Source organism: Barbatula barbatula (genome assembly GCF_947034865.1).
Source record: "Barbatula barbatula genome assembly, chromosome: 5".
Lineage (NCBI taxonomy): Eukaryota > Metazoa > Chordata > Actinopteri > Cypriniformes > Nemacheilidae > Barbatula > Barbatula barbatula.
The window spans coordinates 12,967,613-12,992,640 of NC_136769.1; the positions used below are offsets into that span (position 1 = coordinate 12,967,613).

The 25,028-nt window shown below is 38.3% G+C and overlaps 3 protein-coding genes across 5 annotated transcripts; 1 reads left to right on the forward strand and 2 right to left on the reverse strand.

Annotated features, from left to right (window-relative positions):
* Positions 1-1,024: 1,024 nt before the first annotated feature.
* Positions 1,025-10,402, forward strand: nbr1b (NBR1 autophagy cargo receptor b). 3 transcript variants are annotated; one of them, XM_079456936.1, is made up of 21 exons: positions 1,025-1,201; positions 1,678-1,740; positions 1,876-1,894; positions 1,992-2,014; positions 2,313-2,543; positions 2,996-3,073; positions 3,239-3,435; positions 3,773-3,898; positions 3,988-4,191; positions 4,473-4,632; positions 4,709-4,978; positions 5,098-5,229; positions 5,366-5,441; positions 5,578-5,688; positions 5,792-5,950; positions 6,674-6,865; positions 7,037-7,469; positions 7,932-8,005; positions 8,612-8,687; positions 8,769-8,865; positions 8,965-10,402. In XM_079456936.1, the coding sequence occupies exons 1-21, from the start codon at positions 1,100-1,102 to the stop codon at positions 9,136-9,138; spliced, it is 2,997 nt and encodes a 998-aa protein (XP_079313062.1). In that variant the 5' UTR covers positions 1,025-1,099; the 3' UTR covers positions 9,139-10,402. The 3 variants fall into 3 exon arrangements, with proteins under 3 accessions (XP_079313062.1, XP_079313063.1, XP_079313064.1); XM_079456937.1 differs by having other exon boundaries at positions 6,677-6,865; XM_079456938.1 differs by having other exon boundaries at positions 2,313-2,501.
* A 258-nt stretch (positions 10,403-10,660) lies between these two features.
* On the reverse strand, positions 10,661-13,033 carry LOC306894702 (uncharacterized protein). Its single transcript, XM_079457431.1, has 5 exons — positions 13,010-13,033; positions 12,218-12,505; positions 11,728-12,048; positions 11,527-11,592; positions 10,661-11,406 (listed from the first exon to the last, which is right to left on the reverse strand). Exons 3-5 carry the CDS (start codon positions 11,948-11,950, stop codon positions 11,234-11,236), a joined length of 462 nt encoding a protein of 153 aa, XP_079313557.1. The 5' UTR covers positions 11,951-12,048; positions 12,218-12,505; positions 13,010-13,033; the 3' UTR covers positions 10,661-11,233.
* A 7,385-nt stretch (positions 13,034-20,418) lies between these two features.
* LOC306894703 (uncharacterized protein) lies at positions 20,419-24,290 on the reverse strand. Its single transcript, XM_079457432.1, has 8 exons — positions 24,167-24,290; positions 24,003-24,026; positions 23,517-23,831; positions 22,846-23,157; positions 22,216-22,503; positions 21,794-22,114; positions 21,464-21,601; positions 20,419-21,377 (listed from the first exon to the last, which is right to left on the reverse strand). The coding sequence occupies exons 1-8, from the start codon at positions 24,201-24,203 to the stop codon at positions 21,088-21,090; spliced, it is 1,725 nt and encodes a 574-aa protein (XP_079313558.1). The 5' UTR covers positions 24,204-24,290; the 3' UTR covers positions 20,419-21,087.
* Between the last annotated feature and the right edge of the window lie 738 nt (positions 24,291-25,028).

Consider the following 25,028-nt stretch of genomic DNA (forward strand, 5'->3'; position numbering starts at 1 on the left):
AATGTATTTGTGTGATCATATCTACTGTAGGCTATGTGTGCTTTTGAAGTCTTCTTTTCAGTAAAAACTGGTATATTCATGGTCTCTTTCCCAATCTTGTACATTTAATACAGTTAAAAAGCATTGATACAACATCGACAGATCAAGAAAATTCAAATACAGTAATAAAACTAAATATTCACATCTTCTCTATCCATAACTATTGTCAAGGCAATGGCAATAGTGCCCCCTGCAGATTTTACACTATATTGCCGCTGAACCTACTTTTATTTATCAATGCCTTTGTTTGAAATATGACGTAAAAATGTATCATAGACATAAACATGAAGCACTTTTGTTAACTAACAAACACAAATAATTTACTAGGTATATTATTACAACATTGACTCGAAAACAAGCTGAAAAATTTAAGAAAGCAGATCTACCCAGAAAAACTGGATAGATCACATATCTTGCATAATCCTTCTGTAGAGCAATGTGCTTTCTCTGTCTTGTATTAACCAGAGGTTTTATTTCATAAGACAAAAATAAATAAGAAATAAGAAGATGTGTATATGTTAGTAGGTAAATATTATCAAACAAAATACATACAATAAATAATGACTGAAAACAAATTGGTTTGTTTCAGCAAAACACTAATGTTGTTGTTGTTGTTGTTCAGACGAATTGTTTTTTTTAACAGTCAAAACGTTTTTCCAGGCGCAGCACAACGAAAATATGTCGATTGATTTGCTCTTATTTTCTCTCTTTATTATCTAACCAATCAGGATTCGACACGAATTTCCTAAAATAATGTAAAGCGTTTGCCATAACATTTACTTCGATACTGCACTAAAGGAAAAAGGTCCTGGCTATAAGAAAGCGCTTACGCATCGCCCTCGCGGTACTTTTATGTCATTTGTCCGATCATTCAGCCCAGCGCCGAGAACACACCTAATGACGTCAGTCATTTTCCTGTCAGCTGATGCTGTGGGTGTGTTCACGTCAGTGATGTAAACATAGGACCATTTTGATCAGAGAAATCTCGAAGACAGGCCATAGTAAGCCATCGGAGCTTGTATGACACCACCCATGCAACGTTTTAAATAACATTTGCGCCATGGACTTCTATATCAACGTGAAAGTGAATTTCCGGGGGAATGCGAAGAGTTTTTTGCTGTCTGGCTCAGAGACGAAGAGTTGGGAGTCAATGGAGGCCATGGTAAGCAGCAGAGGATGAGGTGATGTCAGTCCGATTACTCACCTTGATGCCGCAAAGCTTTTCTCTCTCAAGTCCGATCCGATTTAAATATAATTACACCGTATCTATGAATTATTAATGAACATGAGCTGTCATAGATATGTGAGCTGTACGCTAACGTGTTTCCGCAATCGCGCGAATAAAAAAACAGCCATGTTGACATGGTGTAATTTGTTACTAAGCCGTTACTAAGCCGTTTTGGCACCTGTAACGTCTTGATCCCAGCACTTTTTTATACCTATCTTACTAGACAAAATATGTGTCTATCACAGACTCAAAAATTGTGTCCGGATGTTGTTTTTATTCTTATCTGCGACGTGTTAATGTCATGTAACGCTGTTATAAAACAATATTGCGATCTTTGTTCGGTAAACGATACAGTTGCGACAGATCTCACTGCATCAAATTGGTTGTTGACTTTCGGTGTTGTTTCTTAGGTGAAGAGGTCTTTCGGCCTGTGTCATTTACAGTTGACATACTTCGATGAAGAAAATGAAGAGGTGCGCGTGAACATACAAACTACATTTCTGAAGCTTCACTGTATTTCTAAAAACAATATGGGGTTTCAAAAGACTACAGTGTTGATTATTACTATCAATGTCAATTTTGTTAAATATTGTAACTGTCTGTTTTAGGTGTCACTTAACAGTCAATGTGAGTATAAATGTTTTATATCCGTCAAGCAAAAAACCTAAGGCAAACTGTGCTGTATTTATAGTATATACATGAACTTTTATTTTCTTCTTTTCAGTGGAATATGAAGAGGCCCTGAAGGTAAAAAAGTGTTGATTGCCTAATATTCACATTATTTACATTCATTCATTTAGCAGCTACTTTTATTCAAAGCTATTAAAAAATGAGTGAGGATGAAACATGTTGCTTTTAAACTAGAAAATATACAAAAACAGTGTACAAAGTGTATGTCTGCTGGTTATAAGTAAAACTACCATTGTTTCAGAATCAGCAAATGCAGAAATCTGCTCCATTCGGCAAATGTAACACTGCTCTTTACTTTAATGAATGGCTTTCATAAAATGTGTGGTTTCACTGCCATTTTTGTCTGAACCTGTAGAGTGCTGCACGTCAGGGGAACAGACTACAAATGAATGTGTATGAAACGAGAAGCACCACAGCCAGGGTGCCCGGACCAGGTCCACCACAAGGGTCAGGGATGGGTTTGGGGCAAGTGAAACCCGGCAGTATAGGAGAACCCAAGAAAGGATTCAGGCCTCCTCAGTACTGCCCTACTTTGGCACAAGTGGTGAGTCGCAAAGTTCAGGCTGCAGTCCCAGAGGAAGGATTGGTAAGATTTTATAACCCTATAGTTTTGCACAAACACTGATGTAGCCACTGTTGTTCACTACTGTTGCTTTTAAGTTACATTTTATAATATTTTATGTTTGGGTAGTTAACAAAATATAACGTAAATTTGTCCTATTGCGTTACAGCAAAATTTAAATATTTTGAAAAGAAAAAACAATATGTTATGAATTTATTTATTATATATATATATTATATAAAAATATGAATTATATTTTATTATAATTAAAACCATTTTTTTCAAAATCTTTGCTGTCAAAGACACATGTATTTGTCACCTACCCATTTATTTCCTGTTGTTAAACTTGAGTTGTCACTAGAAAGTGAAAATACATTCTATATAAACAAACAAGAAATCTGACTATTCTGACTACAGTATAGTAAATAAATGTCCCATATTTAGTTTTAATATACAGTACTGCATATGTTTTGAAGGTGCTTGTTAATGAAGCTAAAGGTGGAAAGGTGGAAGATAAAACGCCCCCAGCTTGGTTCACTTCGTATATGGAAAAGGTACAAGAAAGTAGAAATTAAACACTGACATCTTCCTAATTTTACTATGTGGTGTAGTATGCAAATTAAATTTTCATGCTTTTAGCAGGCGAGACAAACCCTATCACTAAGCAAACTCCCTCTCTCTTTTTCATTCCCTCTTGAAAAATCTGATGACTGGTACAGTTTAAGGACCAGGTGGTTAGAGAGGCTGTAGAGAAGATTTGTAGGGAGTTTTCCGGACAGTGCTGCATCCATAAGCCAGTGGGAGCAGAGGCACAGATTCCCGAGGTCACCTCATCCACTCTCCCTGGGGCACCAAGTTCAGCTCCAGCCTGCAGCAGCTGCCGTGGCCAGACTGCAGGAGGTGGATACCAATGCAGGTTAGAAAGATCTGAATAGTAGATGTCTTTGATATTATGCTTAAATATTTGCTTCTATAGTACACTAAAAGAAAACAAACATTTGCTTAAGAACTATTTATTTGTTATACTGTCATTTCTTTATCAAGAGTTTAGTGGTACACTTTGATGTAGCTGGAGACATTGTGGCAAGTTTCCATTGTAATTGTATATATTCTAACTGAAAGTAAAATCGAGTAGTAAGCGAACAAGTGTATGTCTTATGTGTCACTTGGCAGGTAGAAACATATTTATGATTACATTTTGTGCCTGACTGAAACGCATAATATGCAACTTTTCTTTTTACTTTGTTGCACAGTGTGTGTACATCCTGCACTCTTTGTGAGCCTTGCAGCTTCTCACACGACCCAAGCCACAACCTTGTGAGAGCCAGAACCCCCCTCTCTATTCCTGAACACGGCTCCCCAGCTCCAGACCACAGCAGGTGGGCATATGTCCTGATCTTATGAGTGTTTTGATATTAAAGTTCACAGTGGACGAAAAATATATAAAAAAAATTTTCTCCCTCTAAAGGTTCTACAGAAGGGGTGACCGGAGTTTTCGTAAAGCAGAGAAGCAGCGTCTTAAAGCAGAGAAGCGGCAGCTTAAGGCGGAAGTGAAGGAGATCAGGAAGCAGCTGAGGATGGAGAGGAGAGGGCTGCAGTGGAGCGCAGCTGGTGAGGGAAGCTCCTCACCCGTCCTGTTACAGCCGCGGGCCACACAGGCAAACAGCCCAGAGTAAGAATGTATACATCTCTTCCACCAGAGGTTAAAGAGAGCAGGATTATATAATAATAAGAGTCATGATCTAAATGGTTTTATGCCATTTTTATTTAAGGGGACATGTCATATTTTCATTTCTCGGTTAATTTTTTTCAACTGAGGTCTGTTTTTGTAGCCTACATTCAATGAATTGTTATATTTAGACTGGGGGGAGTTTAAAAGCCAATCATGTGATAAAATCAAATTACTTAATTTAAAATAGAAATTGTTTACTAGCTTTTTGTTTATGATTGCAGTCGTCCTAAGCGTCCGTGTCCTCTGGCCGTGCCAGCCATGACAGCTCTACTTCTGGATGAAAACCTGCCTGATGGATCACGTCTACGTCCTGGGACGAAGTTTATCAAATACTGGAAAATGAAGAACAGTGGAAGAGTGTGCTGGGACTCAGAGACCAAGGTACACACACACACACACATTCATAATAAAACATACAAACCTGAGTGTGTCCAATTTACTTGTGTCTCTTCCTCAGCTGAAGTTCATGTGGGGGAATCTGGCAGTAGGTTCGGGTGAACGATGGCGAGAGGTTGCGGTACCCACGCTGCAGCCCGGTCAGGTGGGCGTGGTCAGCGTGGCACTCTGCGCTCCAACATTAGAGGGCACCTATACCTCCCACTGGCGTCTGGCACATAGAGGTGAACAGTTCGGGCCTCGTGTGTGGTGTAGTATCGTTGTGGATCCAAATGCTCCTACAGCTATTTGTGCTGATGGGTTATTGGTATCTCCCTGCGTCACTCCACAGGTAAGGCAGCTGGGTAGCGATTCATGTAGTGTATACTTAATTGTTTTAGAATTATAACTGCATTAACTGTTGCGGTTTTGTTACCCGTGCCATGAAATAATTGTTGCTGTGGCTTTCAGGAGAAGTCATCCCGCACTTTGGAGAGAGAGGAGAAATCCCAGGCTGCCTCAAGAGACCAAATGCTCTTATCCGTGAATCAAGACTGTGATCGGGAATTCTACATTCCATCTGTGGACTTACTCACAGCTCAGGTACGGTCTTGACAAACAGCATTACAAATTTTGTTTTTTAAAAACCCTGAATGCATCTTTCTCATTCTTTCATATTGTTATCCGAAGAATGTTTGCGTTTGGTGCCAAATCATTCACACTTTTGTCTTCTACTTAGGATTTGCTGTCTTTTGAACTGCTGGACATCAACATTGTGCAGGAGCTGGAGAGTGTGCCGAACAACACTCCTGCAGGTAATCTTTTTGAATCATGGGATGTCTTCCTAATAGTCTTGATTGGAAGATTGTTCTGATTCTGACTCATGGACTGTACATTTTGATATTATACATTATTTTTAACATATGTGTCTTTGTGTGTAAATATGTGAAGACATTACTCCATGTATATCACCTCTGCCTCATGATGGACCTCTTCAGGAGAAACAAACACTAGGGCTGATTCAAGAAGAAACAGAAGCCCAAGGAGTCAACAACATCCTAGGTTAACATTAAACTGTAATCTGAAATATTGTTGGACCATAAAGTTTTGGTTTGCATAGTTACTTTCTGCAGTTGTTTTGAATTATCTGATGTGGTTTGCACAGATGTGACTCAGGGGACCGAACTAGAGGGAGTTCCAGCCCAAGAGAAAGGAGATGAGAGTAATATTGGGCCTCAGTTTGTGCGTCCGTCTGTAATCCGCTCACTTACTCTCTCCGAGGCTACAGAACATGGGACACTTTGTGGGCGATGCCCCGCTACAGGTTTGTGATGTTTTTTTTCAGTGCGGAAATGTACCTGTACTAGTTAAAGTGTTAATGAAGCTTCATGGTTCTTGATGTCATTTTGAATGTCAGAAAGAAATACAGCCACAGAAAAATATGAGAGATCATATCAAACACCGTTTTCAGTTTTTCTGAATTTACTATTTATAGATATGTGTTTAGGTATATTACAGTTTCGGTTTTATTCTGTGAACGGCTAACAATATTTCTCCCAAATTTCTAATTCAAAAATATTGTTTCTATTTGGATTTGAATGGAAAAAGGTCAGAATAGATGCTCTGTTTTTTTCAGACCTCAAATATGGCAAAGAAAACAAGTTCATATTCACTTTTAAGAAATACATCAGTAATATTTTTACACGTATTTAGTTCGAAAAAATTTTTTATCACAATTTTATGTGTCTTGTCATCCTATCAGTCTTTCACATTGCTGTTGGATGTTTTTTTTTCACTCCTGAGGTTTGATTTAGTTGAAATTCAACTCTTAACTTTTTCTGCGGCTGTATTTTGCTGAATGCATTGCTTACTTTAAAAGAAAATTAATATAAATAATAGTAAATTTAACAAAACAATGGCACATAGCCTGTGAGTAAACACTGAAGTCACCAACAACAATAATAGTTATTCATAATAAGGAATGAAATTCTTTGTTTTGTGGAAGTTGAATGAAGATTTTATTTATTACATTGTTGCTATCTTCCAGTAGTGCGTCCATCACCTCAAGGTTCAGTGTCTCTTTGTGAGAGTAAAGCAGAGAGAGTACCAGAAACTGGGGTAATAACAGCTCAGCTCAAAACAGAGACTATACAAGTTTCCGCCCCTGCTCTGCCCCATGCAGAAACAACCGAGATTCCTGCTCCTCTGCTGGCTGTTCCAACAGACCTCATTGCCACAGGTGAGAGAATAACAGTTAACCTTACAGTAAAAAAACAGTAAAATATTGCCAGGGCAGGTACACATCTGATCTGACTGTGCCTGCTGACTGTTACTTTTTTTCTGATTATTGCATAATCAGACTGTATGAATTGTAAAAGTTTATCATTAAACGGTTTGTTTATACATTCAGATGAGGGTCATGAATCTGACATTGAACCAATCCTGGTGGAACCCGCACCCGGGGAACTGGTGGAGGAAGAAGAGGAGGAAGTGGATAGGAAAGAGGAAGTGAAGGATGAGGAAGCAGCGAAGGAAATTCGCAGCAGAACCTCATCAGCCTCCTCAGAAGATTACATCATCATCCTTCCCGATTGCTTTGACACCAGCCGTCCTCTAGGGGAGTCCATGTACAGCTCAGCCTTGTCCCAACCTGAAGAAGAGCCTGCGGAGGGAGCCATAGAGGGAGAGACGCTAGAATCCGTGGAGGCTGCAGAGCTCCAGAGCCCTACAGCTGCTGCAGTTAATGCAGATGCTAACGACATGCTCTGTGCTTCTCAGACTCTGGACGCTGTGCCTCTGACTCCTGTGATCGTCGTGGCACCCAAACCCTCAATCAAATCCTGGTGAGTTTATACAATGGGATGTATACAGCTGCGGAAACAATAAAGAGACCATTCAAACATTTTTTTAAAGTATTGTGGCCATTGGAGTCCAGTGTCTGTTGAATTTCAACAAAATCAAAGTTTAGGATTGACATAAATCCAGCAGAATTGTGAAAGACTCACAGCATGACAAGACGCATGAAAACTGTGACACAAATCGAGGTGATCCCATTTTTGTTAAATACGTGTACAAATATTACTGTTGTATTGTTTAAAGGTGAATATGAACTTTCATTTTATGCAAATAGAAATGTGGGAGAAATACTGTTAGTAGTTCACATATTTGAAACAAAACTGGTCTTTTTACCTAAACAAACCTATAAATAGTAAATTCTGAAAAACTGAAAATAATTTTGAAATGGTCTCCTAATTTTTTCCATTGCTGTATATACAATATATACTAAATAAAACCTGTATACACAGCCCAGAGGTGAAGAATGGAGCAGAAGAGCAAGAGGAGAATGATCCTAGTGAATCAGAAGACCCCAAAGAGAAAGGTGGGTGGAGAATATTAAAGCAATAAATCACAAAGAGCAGTGCAGAGAGTCTTTTACCATGAATATGTGTGTCACATATTTTAAATTGGTAATGTGTGATAGACATCGATCAAAAGCCCATTTCATGATTTAAAATAACAATGACTAGTTTATGATTTGTCCTGTGGATGATGATATTGATTCAACTACCAGCCAGGATTCAGATTCAGGAAAGTATAAAAAATGCCAAGTAGGCTATATATCATTGTACTATATTATATATTTATATTATATACATAGTATTCACCCAATTATATAATATTCTGCCATCATTTATTCTCCCTCATGTCATTAAAATCCTATATGACTCTTCTGCGAAACACTAAATATATGAGAAATGTCTCAGTGGTTTTGTGTTAATGTAATGGAAGTCAGTGTTGTTCGGTTATTATATATTATATTTTATAATGTAAATATATTATTTATTTGTTTGGCTCGGCAGAAGAAAGTTGAGAAATTATGTCATTTTTGAGTGAACTCTGATTTTAACTACAAAAATCAAGTAATTTGGAAGCACACAATGGAGTCATACAAAGTTAATCTGTGTTAATCTTTAATTGTATCCAGAAAATGCTAATCCTAATCAATCTGACCCTGAAAACTCACCTGTGACTGTAGCAAAGTCTGAGACAGAAGAGCTCCGGTAAGTCACACCAGACACTATCAATATAAGTGATTCACCGTAGCATTTCTCATTCTCACATTCTCACTTGTGTTTCTTCAGAGCTAATAGCATCACAGGTGGACTGGTGAAGGGAGCTCTGTCTGTAGCAGCATCTGCCTACAAAGCTCTGTTTACTGGACAGACTGGTTCTGAGAAAGTAAGCTTTATGTTTTTTAAATAGTGTCTATAGGGGGAGAATCTAGATACCATAGAAGTGCTAAAACATAAATTAATAATGCTGTACTGTGATATGAAGCTTCCAGAAGACGCAGCATCTCACGACGCCATGATGGCTGTGCTGGTAGAGATGGGATTCGGTGACCGAGCTCTGAATCAGCGTCTTCTGCAGAAACACGACCGCAACCTGCTGGACGTGGTAAACGAACTGGTGCAGATGACCGACAACGACTGGTACACTACACGCTACTGAGGCGCTCTTCAGTACTTCTGTTTCTATATCTTTCCACTTCTGTCTCTCTTACTCTGTGCACTGCAGCCCATTCCACGATACAGACTCTTGTTCCATCTGGGTTGTAAATGATGATGTGTGTGAATCTGTCTGCTCCAGTGTGTAATGGATAATCATTAGACAACCAGCTCATCTCCATTATAATTGTGCTTGTTAAAGTTTGTCAGTAGTGGGCATTATTGTTATTATAAAGACGATCATGGGTAACTTATGAACACTAATACAGTAAGTATTATTCCAAAACAATCAAAACTATGTCTTGCTTTAAATGAAACTATGACTTGAAAGAATTGTGTACAATACCAGAAATCTTTCTGTTAGTTATGCGAGTTTGAAAAGCTAAGCGATGTGATTATTTATCATATTTAAATTAATCGTTTCTGTTCCAAGTTAAACGTGCAATAGATTTGGCTTTGTGTAGACTATGTGTTTATTATGAGCCAAGACCAAATAGACTTAACATGGATGAAAAAATCACTCTTCACTAGTAGAGATTGTATAAACTTTTAACATTTTTAGCACTTAATGCTTATACATGTTGAAATTATTATTCTTTTCAAAACCATTAATTGGTTCCTAAAAGGTTCGTGTAATATTGCACTTTGCAAATGCATTGCTATTTATACGTCAGTTGTCTTAAAAAGGTCATGGTTTGAAGTAGCAATGCATTTTGAACAGTTTAAATGGGGCTAAAATGATGTTGTTTTAATTTATGTTCCAAATGTTTAAGGACAGCAAAGGCAATCATGAAACATATACTCTAATCTTAATGAAAGTGGTGAGAGACCTAAAAAACGCATATCCTTCATTCCAATACCAGAAAACGGAATCATGCAAATGACATATATTTTGGTATTTTAATAGCTCTTGTATTTAGTGTAATGAAGATTGTATCTAAAAGCTTTTTCTTTAATAGGAGATTTTGAAACTACCTAATGTCTAGAGTGAACAGCATTCCCTGTTAAACATTAACCGTCATCTAATTTTCAAAAAGTGGTTCGTTTAAACCATCATCTGCTAGGTTTTCTAGTTCTATGGTTTATCTGTACGGTTTAAGCAAATTCCATGTGAAAAGCAGTAGTTTGGTTTTGGATTGATCTATTCGGATCATGTGTTTCTGAAACATATTCCATTGAGACGGATGCTCCTCATAGTCTTTGCTCGTGTCATGGGCAAAAATCCAATGTACACATATGTCTGTAATAAATATACTAATAAAACCCTTATTCTTCTGTTTTTTTTATAAAATACAAGTAAACCGAACACGACCAAGTAAACTTTCTTACACAACAAATTGTTTAGTTACTTAACACAACGGTATAACTCCCATTTATTCATATTTAGCTTAGTCAGTTCAAATTGTTTTACTTTATGGTGTGTGTAGTTTCTAAATGATTTTCAGTTGTATTAAAAGCATCGTATCGGCAAAAGAAATGAGGAAGTGGATGTAATGGTGTTTACTGATTGCTATAGAAACTGTTTTCAGAGTAAAAAAATATCTTTATTTATTCTTAACTAGGATTAGGATTTCTCAACAATAAACAAATAAAAATAGCTTTCTATTAACTACACAGTAAATAAATGGCAAAACATCTACTGTTATGATACACTGCAAATAACTGTAGAAAAGAAAAAGAGAAGGACAGTGCAGTGTGAAAGGAAGTGCACAAATAACACTGTGAATTCCGGAAAAGACAACGTTTCTGAGAAGATCATTGATATCTCACACATACTCACGGTGCATATAGACAAAAACCATAAACAATTTTAACATAACTCAATTTGCACTCTATTGGTACAATAACATTACGGTTATCAGTACATAACAAAAATACAGTTATTTAATTATCTTCGCATGTATTCAAGATGATAAGGATATAGACCTACTGTAACAGTAATGGAGGTATATGAGTTGTTCTTGTCTAGCAGTTATTGTTAAAGGGATAGTTCAATCAGAAATGAATTTCCTCATTTATTGTTTGGTTACCAATATTCTGAAATATATATTTTTAAACATTAGTAAATTATAACAGAATATTCATTTTTTTGAGCACAGTCAACTGTTATTTTGTGCATTCACATTAACGTAATCACTCTCTGATACATCTGAGGACACATCCAATTCAACAACGTTCATATTTATATAGTCTTCCTCATCATCGTGTTTAACGTTCACATAGTCATCCTCATCGTCCTCTTCCATTATATGTAAATGCCTATTAATTGCACCTTTGTGTATTGCATGAGAGGAAAATTATACAAGAGTTACTCAACTTTATTCATACATGTAAACTCACATTCAAATGAATTGTGTTTTGGGCCAAAAGTGAGAACTGTAGTCTCTCCTACCTTGTGAAATGGGCACCTTGCTCGTCTTATTCTGTCTCCTTTTGACCAATAAAGTTATTATAAAAGCTGCGAATAAGAGAAGTAAAGCTGATACCAAAGCACTGATGACAGGATGCAAGGAAGCTGAGATCGAGAGATACCGGAGGTTAATCTATCTGTACGAGCAGTTCATCTTGTGTGCTCCTTTTAACAATAACTTACCTGTGACAGTGATGAGCAGTTGGTCAGAAGAAGCTGATTGAAAGGTAATAGAGGACACATTCACTTTATAAACACAACTGTAGTTTCCCTGATGTGAATAATCTGCCTCAGAAAAGATGAAGAAGGCAGTGTTATTGATGGCTGGTTGACTCCTGGTGACATTTGGTCCATTGAACAGATAGAAGAAGCCTCCAGGATATTGAGGTTCAGAGGAACAGGTCATATTAAAACTTTGACCTCTGGTGACCACTGAACCCTGAGGGCCCAAGTCAAACCCTTCTTTAGGATCCCCGAGAGAAATGTTGGGCTGCAGCAGGTTCACTAGAAAACAAGAGGAACACATCTTAATTGTTACAGTTGCAGAGCTTTGATCTAAATTAGACAAGAGGAATCTTAAACAAACAGTGGTCTGTTGTACACAAAGACAGGTTTGTGGGAAATAATAAAACAATTTTTTTTATAAATTATTATAATATATATATATACTCACCCACAATGATTTCAATAGCATTACTTATGGAAGAATTGACTCTTACAGTGTTATTCCTGTAAGAATAATCACAGCTGTACTGGCCCTGATGTGAGATGTCTACTGTCAGTTTGAAAGTCACTCCAGATACACTTCTTTGGGAGGATATTATGGATGATTTGTTTTGGTACAGGTAGAATTCTGCTTCATCATTCCAGCATGTTTGAGTAGTTGTACAATTGAACTGAATATTTTCCCCAGGAGACACAGCTGAATGTGTAACTGAGAGGGTGGGCTCTTTCGGATCCCCTGTAAAAACAACATCATGTCATAATGACAGTAGTTTTCTTAAGCCACTGTGTTTGCAGTGCACCCAACATCATCCAGTCAAATCAGTCCATATAACAAACAGTTATATGAGAGCAAGAGTTTAATCATTAAAACTGGGAAATACATAAAAACCATACATGTTATGCATTCAAGTTAGAAATGGGGTTAATATGGTATATATTGTAATATACCATAGTTTATTTCTAGTTCCTCAGATTATTTTTACAGGACTTCAACTTTTGAAATACGGTAAGAACAATTACAGAAAAAGTCTGCAAATGTACAAGAAAAACATGGATATGTTATTTTATGGCATACTTCTGCCACCCAGCTGCCAGGAAAGTCACAGTTTTTTGTAGTGAAAGTTAGGGAGCAGTGCTTATCTTAAAACTGACAACACAGATCAGTTTATAGCTCAATATAGTTTTATGTGTTTATATCTCAACAAATTTAAAGATATTTAACATTCGAACGTTTACTTACAAGATTGGGAGCAGGCATCTAAAACACATGCTGTTGGGGTGAAATATAACATTGATGTTGATATTAATAATGAACAGTGATAAAGTGTTTATTTGGCAAAATGTTTTTGATATCTCATTTAGTGATCTAGTGATCTAACTTTTAAGTGCTGTCACGATCTGCTACTGTCAACTTCCTTAACAACCGCAAGTCTCTCAGATGAGCTAGGCAACTACGCGCTCAGTCACGCTTAAAGTTGGATGTGGCTTCTGTGTTGCTGTCCTATGGTTATCGTCTACTGTTCATACGATCCTCTTAACGTTATAACATACGTTATATCATATAAGATATTCTCCTCTCCCATCATGTACATTACTTTCCCTAAATAGGGAAAACAACGGTTTTTGAAAGCAAAAGACAAAAAACATTTACATTAACATTCCAGAAACTTCCTGAGAAATGTCATTTCTGGTAAGCTTCATCAACTTATTTTTCATATTTCACTTATGAAGCAAATCAACAGTTATCATTAAACATTTCTCTAAACTGCAAATCTTGAATTTGTCCTGGGTTTAAATACCTGTTTATTACCTTTGGTAGAAATACTTATTTGTTACATATCCATATACAGAATAAGCATATTATGCATTAAGTCATATTTACAAATGTTTTTTTAAAGAATTGAAACAGGACATTTCATAAGCCTACTTTAAAACACAAATTTCTAAATACAATTTAAAAAAATATTACTGTACCCAATATCAATGTGAGAAGAGGCCTCAGCATAATGATCCTTTGTTCTCTTTTCAAATGAGCTGAATATATGTGTGTACAAGTGTGTACTTTCAATGTCTTAACAAGATATCCAGCTATCACATTTGTCCATGATCGTGCCACAACAACTTCCCTTTTTGTGAACTGTGGGTTATTTTTCACAGTTTTAAATTTCTAGTGGGTTTTCATCTTAGTGGTCATGACATCTTAAAGTATATGGTGTTGGCGAAAGTAGATCTGTACCCTGCTGCTGCAGAGCAAAAATAAAGACTTGCCACAGCTAATATACACATGCTTCAGTGAGAATCAATGTGATGCTGTTGCAATGTTAGCCATGATAAATTGGTATAGAAAGGGGTGGGTGATTGTTGGCGTGCTGTGACATACAGAACATGATAGTGCCCTATGTATGGTTCCCAACAATGCCACACATTGTCAGTTGTGTTCCTCACCCTCATTGGGTGTTATACATTCAAGTTAGAAATGAGGTTAATACGGTATATACTGCTAGCAACCCTGTCATCCTTAGGAATCTCTGGCTCCCCTCTCCGCTGGTTCCAATCCTATCTCTCCGGCAGATCATTCAAGGTGTCATGGAGGGGCTCGCTGTCCACTGCTCACCAGATGATCACTTGGGTCCCTCAGGGATCGGTGCTTGGACCGCTGCTTTCCATCTACATGACATCCTTAGGACCCATCATACAGGCACACGGCTTCTCGTATCACTGTTATGCCGATGACACCTAGATCTACATCTCATTTCACCCAGACGATACCACTGTAGCAGCTCGCATAACAGCCTGCCTAGATGACATCTCAGCTTGGATGAAAGAGCATCACCTGCAGCTGAACCCGGCCAAGACAGAACTACTTGTGTTTCCGGCACACCCCACGGTCCAACACGATCTCACCATCCAGCTTGGCAACTCCACTATCACTCCCTCCGAATCAGCCAGGAACCTCTGAGTCATATTTGATGAACAGCTGTCCTTCAATGATCACATTGCGAAGACAACGCGATCATGCCGATATGCCTTATTTAACATTCGCAAGGTAAGACCCTACCTCACTGAGCATGCGGCACCGCTCCTTGTCAAGGCCCTGGTAATCTCAAAGTTGGACTACTGCAATGCTCTCCTTGCTGGTCTTCCTGCAAAGGCTATCAAACCACTTCAGCTGGTTCCAAACGCAGCAGCACGCCTCATCTTCCAACAGTCCAAAAGGGCTCATGTGACACCCCTTTTCATCTCTCTCCACTGGCTACCGGTTGAAGCCCGGATCAGATTCAAGTCAATGATGTTTGCATACAGTACTATCACTGGATCTGCACCTGCATACTTTCACACCCTGCTACACTCCTACACCCCATCAAGAACCCTGCGTTTAGCAATCGAGCAGCGCCTTGTCATGCCTTCTCATAAGGGCACTAAATCCCTTTCCTGCTCATTCTCCTTCACAACTCCTTCCTGGTGGAACATTCTTCCCAGTGCGGTCCGGTCAACCACATCTCTCACAACCTTCAAAAACCTACTTAAAACCCATCTCTTCTGTGAATACTTGACAGACAAATAAAATAAAAAAACTCTTCTCTCAACAGGTATTGGTCTGGCTTTTGTTGAAACTAGTAACTTTGTATTAGCACCTATTGCACCTATTGCTCCTGTGTGACATATCGCGTATTGCTCCCCGAACACTTTGTAAGTCACTTTGGATAAAAGCGTCTGCTAAATGACTAAATGTAATATACCATAGTTTATTTCTAGCTCCCCAAATTAATTTTACAGGACTTTGTATACAGTCAACTTTTGAAATACGGTAAGAAAATGTCAAATTACCTGCAAATGTACAAGAAAAACAGTTTTTATAAAAAAATGTTTTACGGTATACTTCTGCCACCCAGCTGCCAGGAATTTTTTTTAATGATTGTTTTTTGTAGTGAAAGATAGGGAGCAGTGCTTGTCTCAAAACTGACAACACAGATCAGTTTATAGCTCAATATAGTTTTATGTGTTTATATCTCAACACCTGATTGGTCTGATTTGATTCAACAAAAATTTAAAGATATTTAACATTCAAACTTTTACTTACAAGATTGGGAGCAGGCATCTAAAGCACTTGTTGTTGTGGTAAAATATAACATTGATGTTGATATAAATAATGAACAGTGATAAAGTGTTTATTTGGCAAAATGTTTTTGATATCTCATTTAGTGATCTAGATAAAAAAACGTCTGCTACTGTCAACTTCCATCACAAACACAAGTCTCTCAGATGAGCTGACCATCGGCCCTTTATCACAAGAAACCCCCAGCCAAGGGAGGCCCACTGCAGGTTGATCAGGTATTGTTACATGGTCTTTTGGCAGTCCATACTGTGTCCATCCGCCTCAACCGCAGCCAGTGGCTTCTTTCTGCAACACTGGCCAGTTCTTGATTATCCTCCCCTGTCCTTTGAACCCCACTTCCTGTGTCAACGAGCTCATCCAGATTGCAGCCTCAACAACACTTGCTTTGCTGGTAGCTCTGTGGTATTACACTGCTCACTGCCCACTGCTCCGGGTGTTTGTGTGTTCACAACTTGCAGTGAGTGTGTTTACTACATGATGTTTAATTAACAAAGTTCGGGAGGAGCCGTAGCATATAATCAGCCGGCTGGTCCACAATCAGCAATCACTGCACATACACAATTAGCCATAGCGAGCTCGCTCATAAATAGAGAATCCATCTTACCTGCTCGATCTCCTAAGATTAAGCATCCCTCCTCCACCCCGGCTCCTCTCCCAAACTCACTTTTCTTTTGCAAGAGCCCCGGGGGGTGTGCTCTGGGCTCAAACCGGTTCCGAGCTCGGCGCACTCACCCTGACCAAGGTGTAGTGTTTCGGGTTCGGATAGATCTGGCGAGCTCGGAGCCCGCTTCCCGGACAGCACGCCAAATACGCATAACCTTCATAACCAAGCTCTTGCTTTATTGTCCCTATCAACATCGCTGTTATCTGCGCAGGTGAACTCGTGAAACACTGGATGAGTTAAATGCAACGGTCACATTTCCAGTATGTATCACCATATCTGACAAATGGGTCAGTTGCATGTGTTATAAGTTTGACCTACATAAAACAAATATTCTTGTCCCCCTTAACCACTTACTCTCTGTAACCAGAGACTAGGATCTTTAGTGAGAAAGATGCCTGCAGAATGATATAGTTTTTATAAATAACTGGAAGAGTTTTCAGGGCAGACCTGACCTGTTGAAAAGTGATGGTCTCCACCCCTCCTGGGCTGGTGCCTTTCTCCTGTCTAGAAAAATGGCACATAGTCTTAATGCTAAAACTTGACTCACTGGGGCCCAGGTCAGGGAGCAGACAGAATGGCTTAACCAACGGTCTGCTTGCCGTCTCAGATGATTATATTGCTTTAAATGAGTCTGTCCCCCAAGATTATTATTATAAACACGAGCCTCGCCTAAAAGGCAGAGGGGGAGGTGTTGCTGCACTTTACCGTAACTCTTTTAGCATTTCTCAGAAGTCTAATCCTAAATATAATTCTTTTGAAGTCATGGTACTTGATGCATCAATACCTGATACTAAGGACAAAACATCTTTAAAATGTATTCTGGCTATTGTATATAGGCCTCCAGGGCACCACACAGATTTTATAAAAAGAATTTGGTGGGTTCTTATCAGAACTAGTACTGTCTGCAGACAGAGTCCTTGTTGCTGGGGACTTTAACATTCATGTAGATAATGATACAGATGCTTTAGGAATGGCTTTTAAAGACACTCTTAACTCCATGGGCGTTAGTCAAAATGTGTCGGGACCTACTCACCTTCGTAATCATACTTTAGATTTAATATTGTCTTACGGTATAAACGTGGGCGACGTAAAAATCCTTCAGCAGAGCGAAGACATTTCGGATCATTATCTGGTTTCATGCTTGCTTCACTACCCAATTGTGGCAAATCAAACTCCAAGTTACAAATATTGTAGAACAATAACTTCGACTACAAAAGATGCGTTTCTTGATAATTTGCCTGAATTGTCTCAAATCTCTAGCATGAGTAATAACGCTGAAGATCTTGACTTTACCATTGAAAATATTAATGCCACCTTCTCGGAAACGCTAGACATAGTTGCTCCTCTGCGCTTAAAGAAGATTAAAAATGACAGACCGACACCGTGAAATAATGAACTCACTCAGGCTCTAAAGAAAGCGGCACGAAAAATGGAGCGCAACTTTAAGAAAACTAAATTAGAGGTGTTTCGTACTGCCTGGAAGGATAGTATTAAAAAATACAGGAAAGCCCTAAAAACGTCTAGATCTGCTTACCTTTCATCACTAATAGAAGAAAACCAAAATAACCCTAGGTTTTTATTTGATACAGTGGCTAAATAAACCAAAAATAAATCGTCAGCGACTTCTGATTCTGTATACCAGCATAGCAGTGATGATTTTATGAACTATTTCACAAATAAAATCCAAGATATTAGAGAAAAAATTATAACTATGCAACCAGAAGTGAATCCCGCTGAACAAACGACTAACTACAGCGCCTCTAAGGAGAAATTACGCTTATTTTCTACTATAGATCACGATGAACTCTCTAAAATCATTAGATCATCTAAATCAACTTCATGCATGTTAGACCCTATACCTACAAATCTACTGAAAGAGATGCTCCCAGAAATTATAGATCCTCTACTTAGCATTATTAACTCATCTCTGACATTAGGACATATGCCTAAAGCATATAAGGTGGCTGTTATAAGGCCCCTTGTCAAAAAACCCCATCTGGACCCTGGAGAACTAGTTAACTACAGACCTATTTCGAATCTCCCTTTCTTATCTAAAGTTCTGGAAAAAGTAGTCTCAATTCAAATATGCTCCTTCCTCCAAAGGAATGAGATTAATGAAGATTTCCAGTCTGGATTTAGAGCACATCACAGTACAGAGACTGCTCTGATTAGAGTTACAAATGATCTGCTTATGGCGTCCGACCGAGGTTGCATCTCCTTATTGGTGCTGCTAGATCTTAGTGCTGCATTCGACACCATTGACCACAGCATGCTCCTACATAGACTCGAAAATGATGTCGGTATTAAGGAAATAGCTTTGAAATGGCTTAGATCTTATTTATGCGACCGTTTTCAATTTGTAGCAATAAAAAATGAGGCATCACGCAAATCGAAAGTCCAGTACGGTGTACCACAGGGCTCAGTCTTAGGGCCTATGCTATTCGCATTATACATGCTACCTCTAGGAGATATAATAAAGCGACACGGAGTAAGCTTTCACTGTTATGCTGATGATACGCAACTTTATATTTCCTCGAAGCCTCATGAAACACAGCAATTCCATCGAATAGTGGAATGCATAGTCGCTATAAAAAAATGGATGAGTAGCAATTTTTTATTACTGAACTCGGACAAAACTGAAGTGTTACTTATCGGACCGAAAACCGCCCTACGTAACAACCAAGAATACTGCTTAACTATTGATGGATGTTCCATAAAACCCTCATCTTTAGCTAAGAATCTTGGCTTCATATTCGATAGTACTCTGTCATTTGAGAACCAGGTCGCCAACACCTGTAAAATTGTGTTTTTCCATCTTAAAAATATATCTAAACTACGTCATATGCCGTCACCATCAGATGCAGAGAAGCTTATACATGCCTTTATGACATCAAGACTAGATTACTGTAATGCACTATTAGGTGGTTGCCCTGCAGGCCTATTACAAAAACTCCAACTGGTCCAAAATGCGGCAGCTTGAGTTCTTACGCGTACAAAAAAGTATGAGCATATTAGCCCGGTTCTGTCAACCTTGCACTGGTTACCTGTAAAGCATCGCATAAACTTTAAAATCTTGCTTATTACCTATAAAGCCTTGCATGGTTTAGCTCCTCACTACTTGAGAGAACTTCTAACGTATTATAGTCCATCATGTGCACTACGCTCTCAGGTGCAGGCGGCAGATCCTTTTCCTATCTAGCGCCTAAACTTTGGAACAGACTTCCTCGCACTGTCCGGGAGGCAGATACACTCTGTCAGTTTAAATCTAGACTAAAGACGCATCTTTTTAATCTTGCATACACTACACTATCATAATATATATATTTCAAAGATCTAGGCTGCACTAGTTAGATCAACCGGAACCAGGGACACTTCCAATAACAACTGATGCATTTGTTGCATCAAAGAGTGCAGAACAGTACTCTACTCTCAGCCAGTTTTGTCTCATTGTTCCAAGGTTACCAGAGCGGGCAGGACGCAGTCCAAGGTTACCGGAGCGTGCTTGTTGTTGTGCAAGCACTGTCGAGCTTGTGCAGAGGCAGCAGTTTTTGCCAGAGGGGAACTGGAATCCCCTGGTTAGGCCTGGTCTCCCTCTGAGGTTTTTTTTCTCCTCCAATGGAGTTTTGGGTTCCTCGCCACCATTTGCATACTGTTTTGCACTGTTTGCCTGGCCGGGGGGGCTGCTAGAATTTGATAGTCTTATTTAATTAACTCTGCATATAGGAATTTATTGTGTGTCTGATATTTGACCTGTGTTTTGACTTCCATAACCTTTTATGTTTTACTTATAGTCAATGTTTTCTTGTACAGCTGCTTTGTAACAATGAAAATTGTAAAAAGTGCTATATAAATAAAACTGACTTGACTTGACTTGACTTTATATATTAATTTAATACATCACTGGATACACCAAACAAACAATGGTCCACTTTGGGTTCACGTTTCACGTCGGGTGTCACGTTTTGAACACTACATAAACTCTGTGTGCAGGAGGAAAGAGCGCCTTTTCTCTGCACCGTACTCATTGCCATTGATGCAGATTAAACAACAATAAAATTATTTGCAAAGAACCTTTTGCCTCTCTGTGCGTTGCGCTTGTCTGGGCTGACTCACCTAGTTTAAGGAATAAGAAGATTCCACGATATGACCATACATGCTATTTTTCCACAGACCACGTCCTAGCCAGGATTTCACGTGGAGATCACTTTTGTCGACCGCATACATCATCAAGCATACATCACTCACATTTCAGTTAAAAAAACATAAATAAACCTTTATTTCTCTTAAGACGTATAATCATTGAATTTTCATTCTTACCTTGAAATACAATTGTTGCTTTTCTAAAATAAAAACTGAAATAATAAACCTTGATGATTTATGCATGGACAATACGACCTCTGGAGAACATACCCGGTATCCCGGCCAGGACATGTCTGGGAATACTGGCACATATGGTCACCCTAAAAGATCATTGATTTAATGTTGAGTTGTCTTTTCCTAACATTGATTTTACATTAAATCACCTATCTGGGTCATCTCACTCATTACCCTCAAAACTTTCACAAAGCTCAACATCACATTTGCTGTCTACCACAGTTTTGTTTTCTGTGATATGCACATTGGCATAAACCTGTTGAGAATTATCTGTGTCCATATTGATATAGTCCTCTTCTGAATAATCTGAATCAACATTAACATAGTCCTCTTCTGAGTCATCACTTTTCTTACACTCTTCCTTCTCATCAAGATGCACATTTTCATAGTCATTCTCATCATCCTCTTCAATTTTGGTATCATGGGTTGCACCTTCATATGTATTACCTGCACCTACAAACATTGAATAGTGACTATTTAAACCCCCTATTGGAAGGACATTCAAATGACTTTTTCTATAAAATTCAATACAATATTACCTTTCTTAAAGGAGCACTTTGTACGAGCTTCACTATTCTTTTGCTTTTGTCTTCTCTTCACCAGAAAGAAGATTATAAGAGCTGAGAAAAAGAGAAGTACACTGGGCACCACACCACCAATAATAGGAAACAGGGAGGCTGAAAGAGAGACATTTTAAAGGTAAGTTATTTACTGTTTCTACAAAATGGTCTTTAAGGAGCAGCATCTTGAACTTCTGCTAGTGGGTGATCATTAAAGATATCCTGTTACTTGGTGAGTCATGGTTTACCTGTAGAAGATCTTCAACTGAACTGCCTTTTGTAGTACACAATGTTACATTAACAACCCACCTGTGACAGTGATGAGCAGCTGGTCAGAAGGAGCTGAACGGAAGGTACGAGAAGACACATTCAATTCATAAACACAACTGTAGTTTCCCTGATGTGAATAATCTGCCTCAGAAAAGATGAAGAAGGCAGTGTTATTGATGGCTGGTTGACTCCTGGTGACATTTGGTCCATGGAACAGGTAGAAGAAGCCTCCAGGATATTGAGGTTCAGAGGAACAGGTTATATTGAAGCTGTGGTCTCTGGTGATCACTGACCCCTGAGAGCCCAAGTCAAACCCTCCTCTAGGATCCCCGAGAGAAATGTTTGGCTGCTGCAGGTTCACTAGAAAAAACGAGGAACACATCTTTGTTATGATTCACAAAGGGCACTGATGAGTGCAAGAGTGCAGAGACAAAGCAGCAATGCAGTGTGGACACACTTACCCACAATGATTTCAATGGCGTTACTCCTGGAGGACTTGATAGTATAACTCCTGTAAGAGTATTCACAGCTGTACTGGTCCTGATGTGAGATATCTACAGTCAGACTAAAAGTAACACCAGAGACATCTCTTTGGGAGAATATTGCGGATGATCTGCTACTGAACAAATGGAATTCAGCATTTTCTTGACCTCTTGGATTAGATGTTTTGCATTTGAACTGAATGTTTTCTCCAGGAGACACAGCTGAATACAGGGAGATTATGGAAAGGGTGGGCATTTGCAGATCACCTGCAAAATATGGGAATGAATAAAATACATACATTTATCCTCTTTTGTCTCTACACTTATAATCATAAAAACATGACAAAGTTGTCACTAGGACTATATTTCAGCAACTAGTTGTCAGACATAGGATTCTACCATAAAATATTTTATCATTGTTAATTTAGTGATTTATAGCTAGTAAATATCCAACAATTGTTGTGATTATTGGAATACAGAAATCAAATGATGGTTCAACATTCAATAGCTTTCTTGTAGCTCAGAGATATTCATAACTTTTATTTACTGGTGTATTATGTGTGACATCTAGCTACAGTTTCCCCATATTTTCTAGTTGATTTGGTTTACCTGAACATACAACACCAGCATCCTCATTATGTTTACAGTTATGTTTTCCCAGACCGCCGTGTGAGCACTGAGTTAGGATATTCTCGTTTCCTGAACATCCAACATCATCCAGCCAGATCTCTCCACTCCCCTTGCCAAATGCTGCGCTGGGAGGGGCGCTGATGGCTCTGCCGCAGTTCAATTGTTTACACACAACATCAGCATCATTCAAGTCCCAATTATCATCACACACTGTTCCCCACTGGTCCTTATGAAGAATCTCCACTCTTCCACAGCAGGAATCAGACCCATCGACCATTTTCATTATGATGTCTGATGTACGATATACAGTCAAAGAAAATGTATATGTTGGGTGACAGTTTAAAACATAATAAACTTAACTTTGAGGGCAGCTTTATTTGTTGCTCATTAGAAGTATCTTTTTATTTCACTTTATGTCTTTATCTTTCACATTTGCATAAAACAATCACTATGGTTTTTCTAGACTTCACTTTGTAAATTAAATTCAGCTTATTTATGAAACAATGTAATGATAGATCAATGGATTTATCATGTGTTGATCACATTTCCTACACGAGTTAAACTTAAATTGATAAGAAATGTAACTATCCATTTTTGTGGTCTCACTGAGCAATTTATCAGCTTTACCCCCAAAGGGAGTATTCTCCTACCTGAACAAACAACACCAGCATCTTCATGATGGCCACAGTTATGTGATCCCAATCCACCGTGTTTACATTGTACAAGGCTGCTTTCACTCCCAGAACATCCAACATCATCCAGCCAGATCTGGTCACTCCCTTGGCCGAAATACGCCTGGTCATGAGCACTGACAGCTTTTCCACATTCCAACTGTCTGCACACCACAGCAGCATCATTAATGTCCCAAGAATCATCACACACTGTTCCCCAACGGCCATCATGATAGACCTCAACTCTTCCAGAGCAGGGACTACTACCACCGACCAGTCTAACACGATCACCTCCTAAAAAACAATAAAACTTCATTATGATATCCGAGTCTCACATTGTGCTGAAGCAGACTAGACAATATAATCATTACACATTAAAATGTTGATGAACTAAATTACCCAAAATGCTGTATGTCTGTAAAATGTTAGATTACAAATAGTTTACAAGACAAAGTGTCTACTTACCAGTTGGAGAACATAGAGCACTAGCTGTTGAGATGAAATATACAATCAGATTATATAATAAGACTAGTTTACTTTTGCAAATAAAAAAGAAACACTTGCTATGCAAGGTATTTTGAATTATCTATAGACATACTGAACATACCAAATCATTTGATAACACATACCAAAAATCAAAGTGAGAAGAGATCTTTGTATTGTCATTCTTGTGTCGTTTCTAAATGAGCTGAAGTTAATATGCGCATCATGGGTTGAGCAAAATGCAAATCCTTTTACTGAGGCTGTTTCCTTTTGCGTACTTCCTGTAAAAATATTTTTAATTTTTACAAAACAGCAACGTTATAAAACAAATAACATCCTTTTTTGTCACTAACTCGGTCCACTTCCTTTATTTGATACAGTGCAAAACCCAGAGTGTTAAAGAATCTGAGCTGGTACATGAGTCCAATTACCCATGCAGAAGTGAAACAAACTGTTTCTGTGTGTGAGAAGAGACTCAGTGGAACACAGAAACCATTACCCTATTCATATCAGTTCCCACATATGTAGTCAGCAAAGCCAACAGATCACCAAAGACACAGTGCATAAGTTAAAACAATTTATTAAAGAAGAATTAAAGAAAAAACATCAGGATGGCCCAAGGCCAAAATAAATCTGCTAATAATATAAAAATATATAAATGGCCTATCTATAAAGAAAATACAATTACAAATGATCTACCCTAACTCCCTAACAAAAACTTTTTTTAGATCTGTGGCGCTTATCCCTAGTGATGAAATGCTTTGAAAAATTAGTTAAGAAGGTAATTACGCAAAGGACACAGAGTTCTCTAGACTCCCTACAATTTGCTTATAGGTCTAAGCGAAGGTAGAGGATGAGGTAGCGAGTCTTTTACATTTAGTTCTACAGCATTTGGATAAGCCGAAAACATTTGTTAAATTACTTTTTATTGATTTTTCATCTGCTTTCAATACTATTCAGCCACATATCTTAGTTGAGAAGCTTATTAATGATGTTGGGTTGGATTTT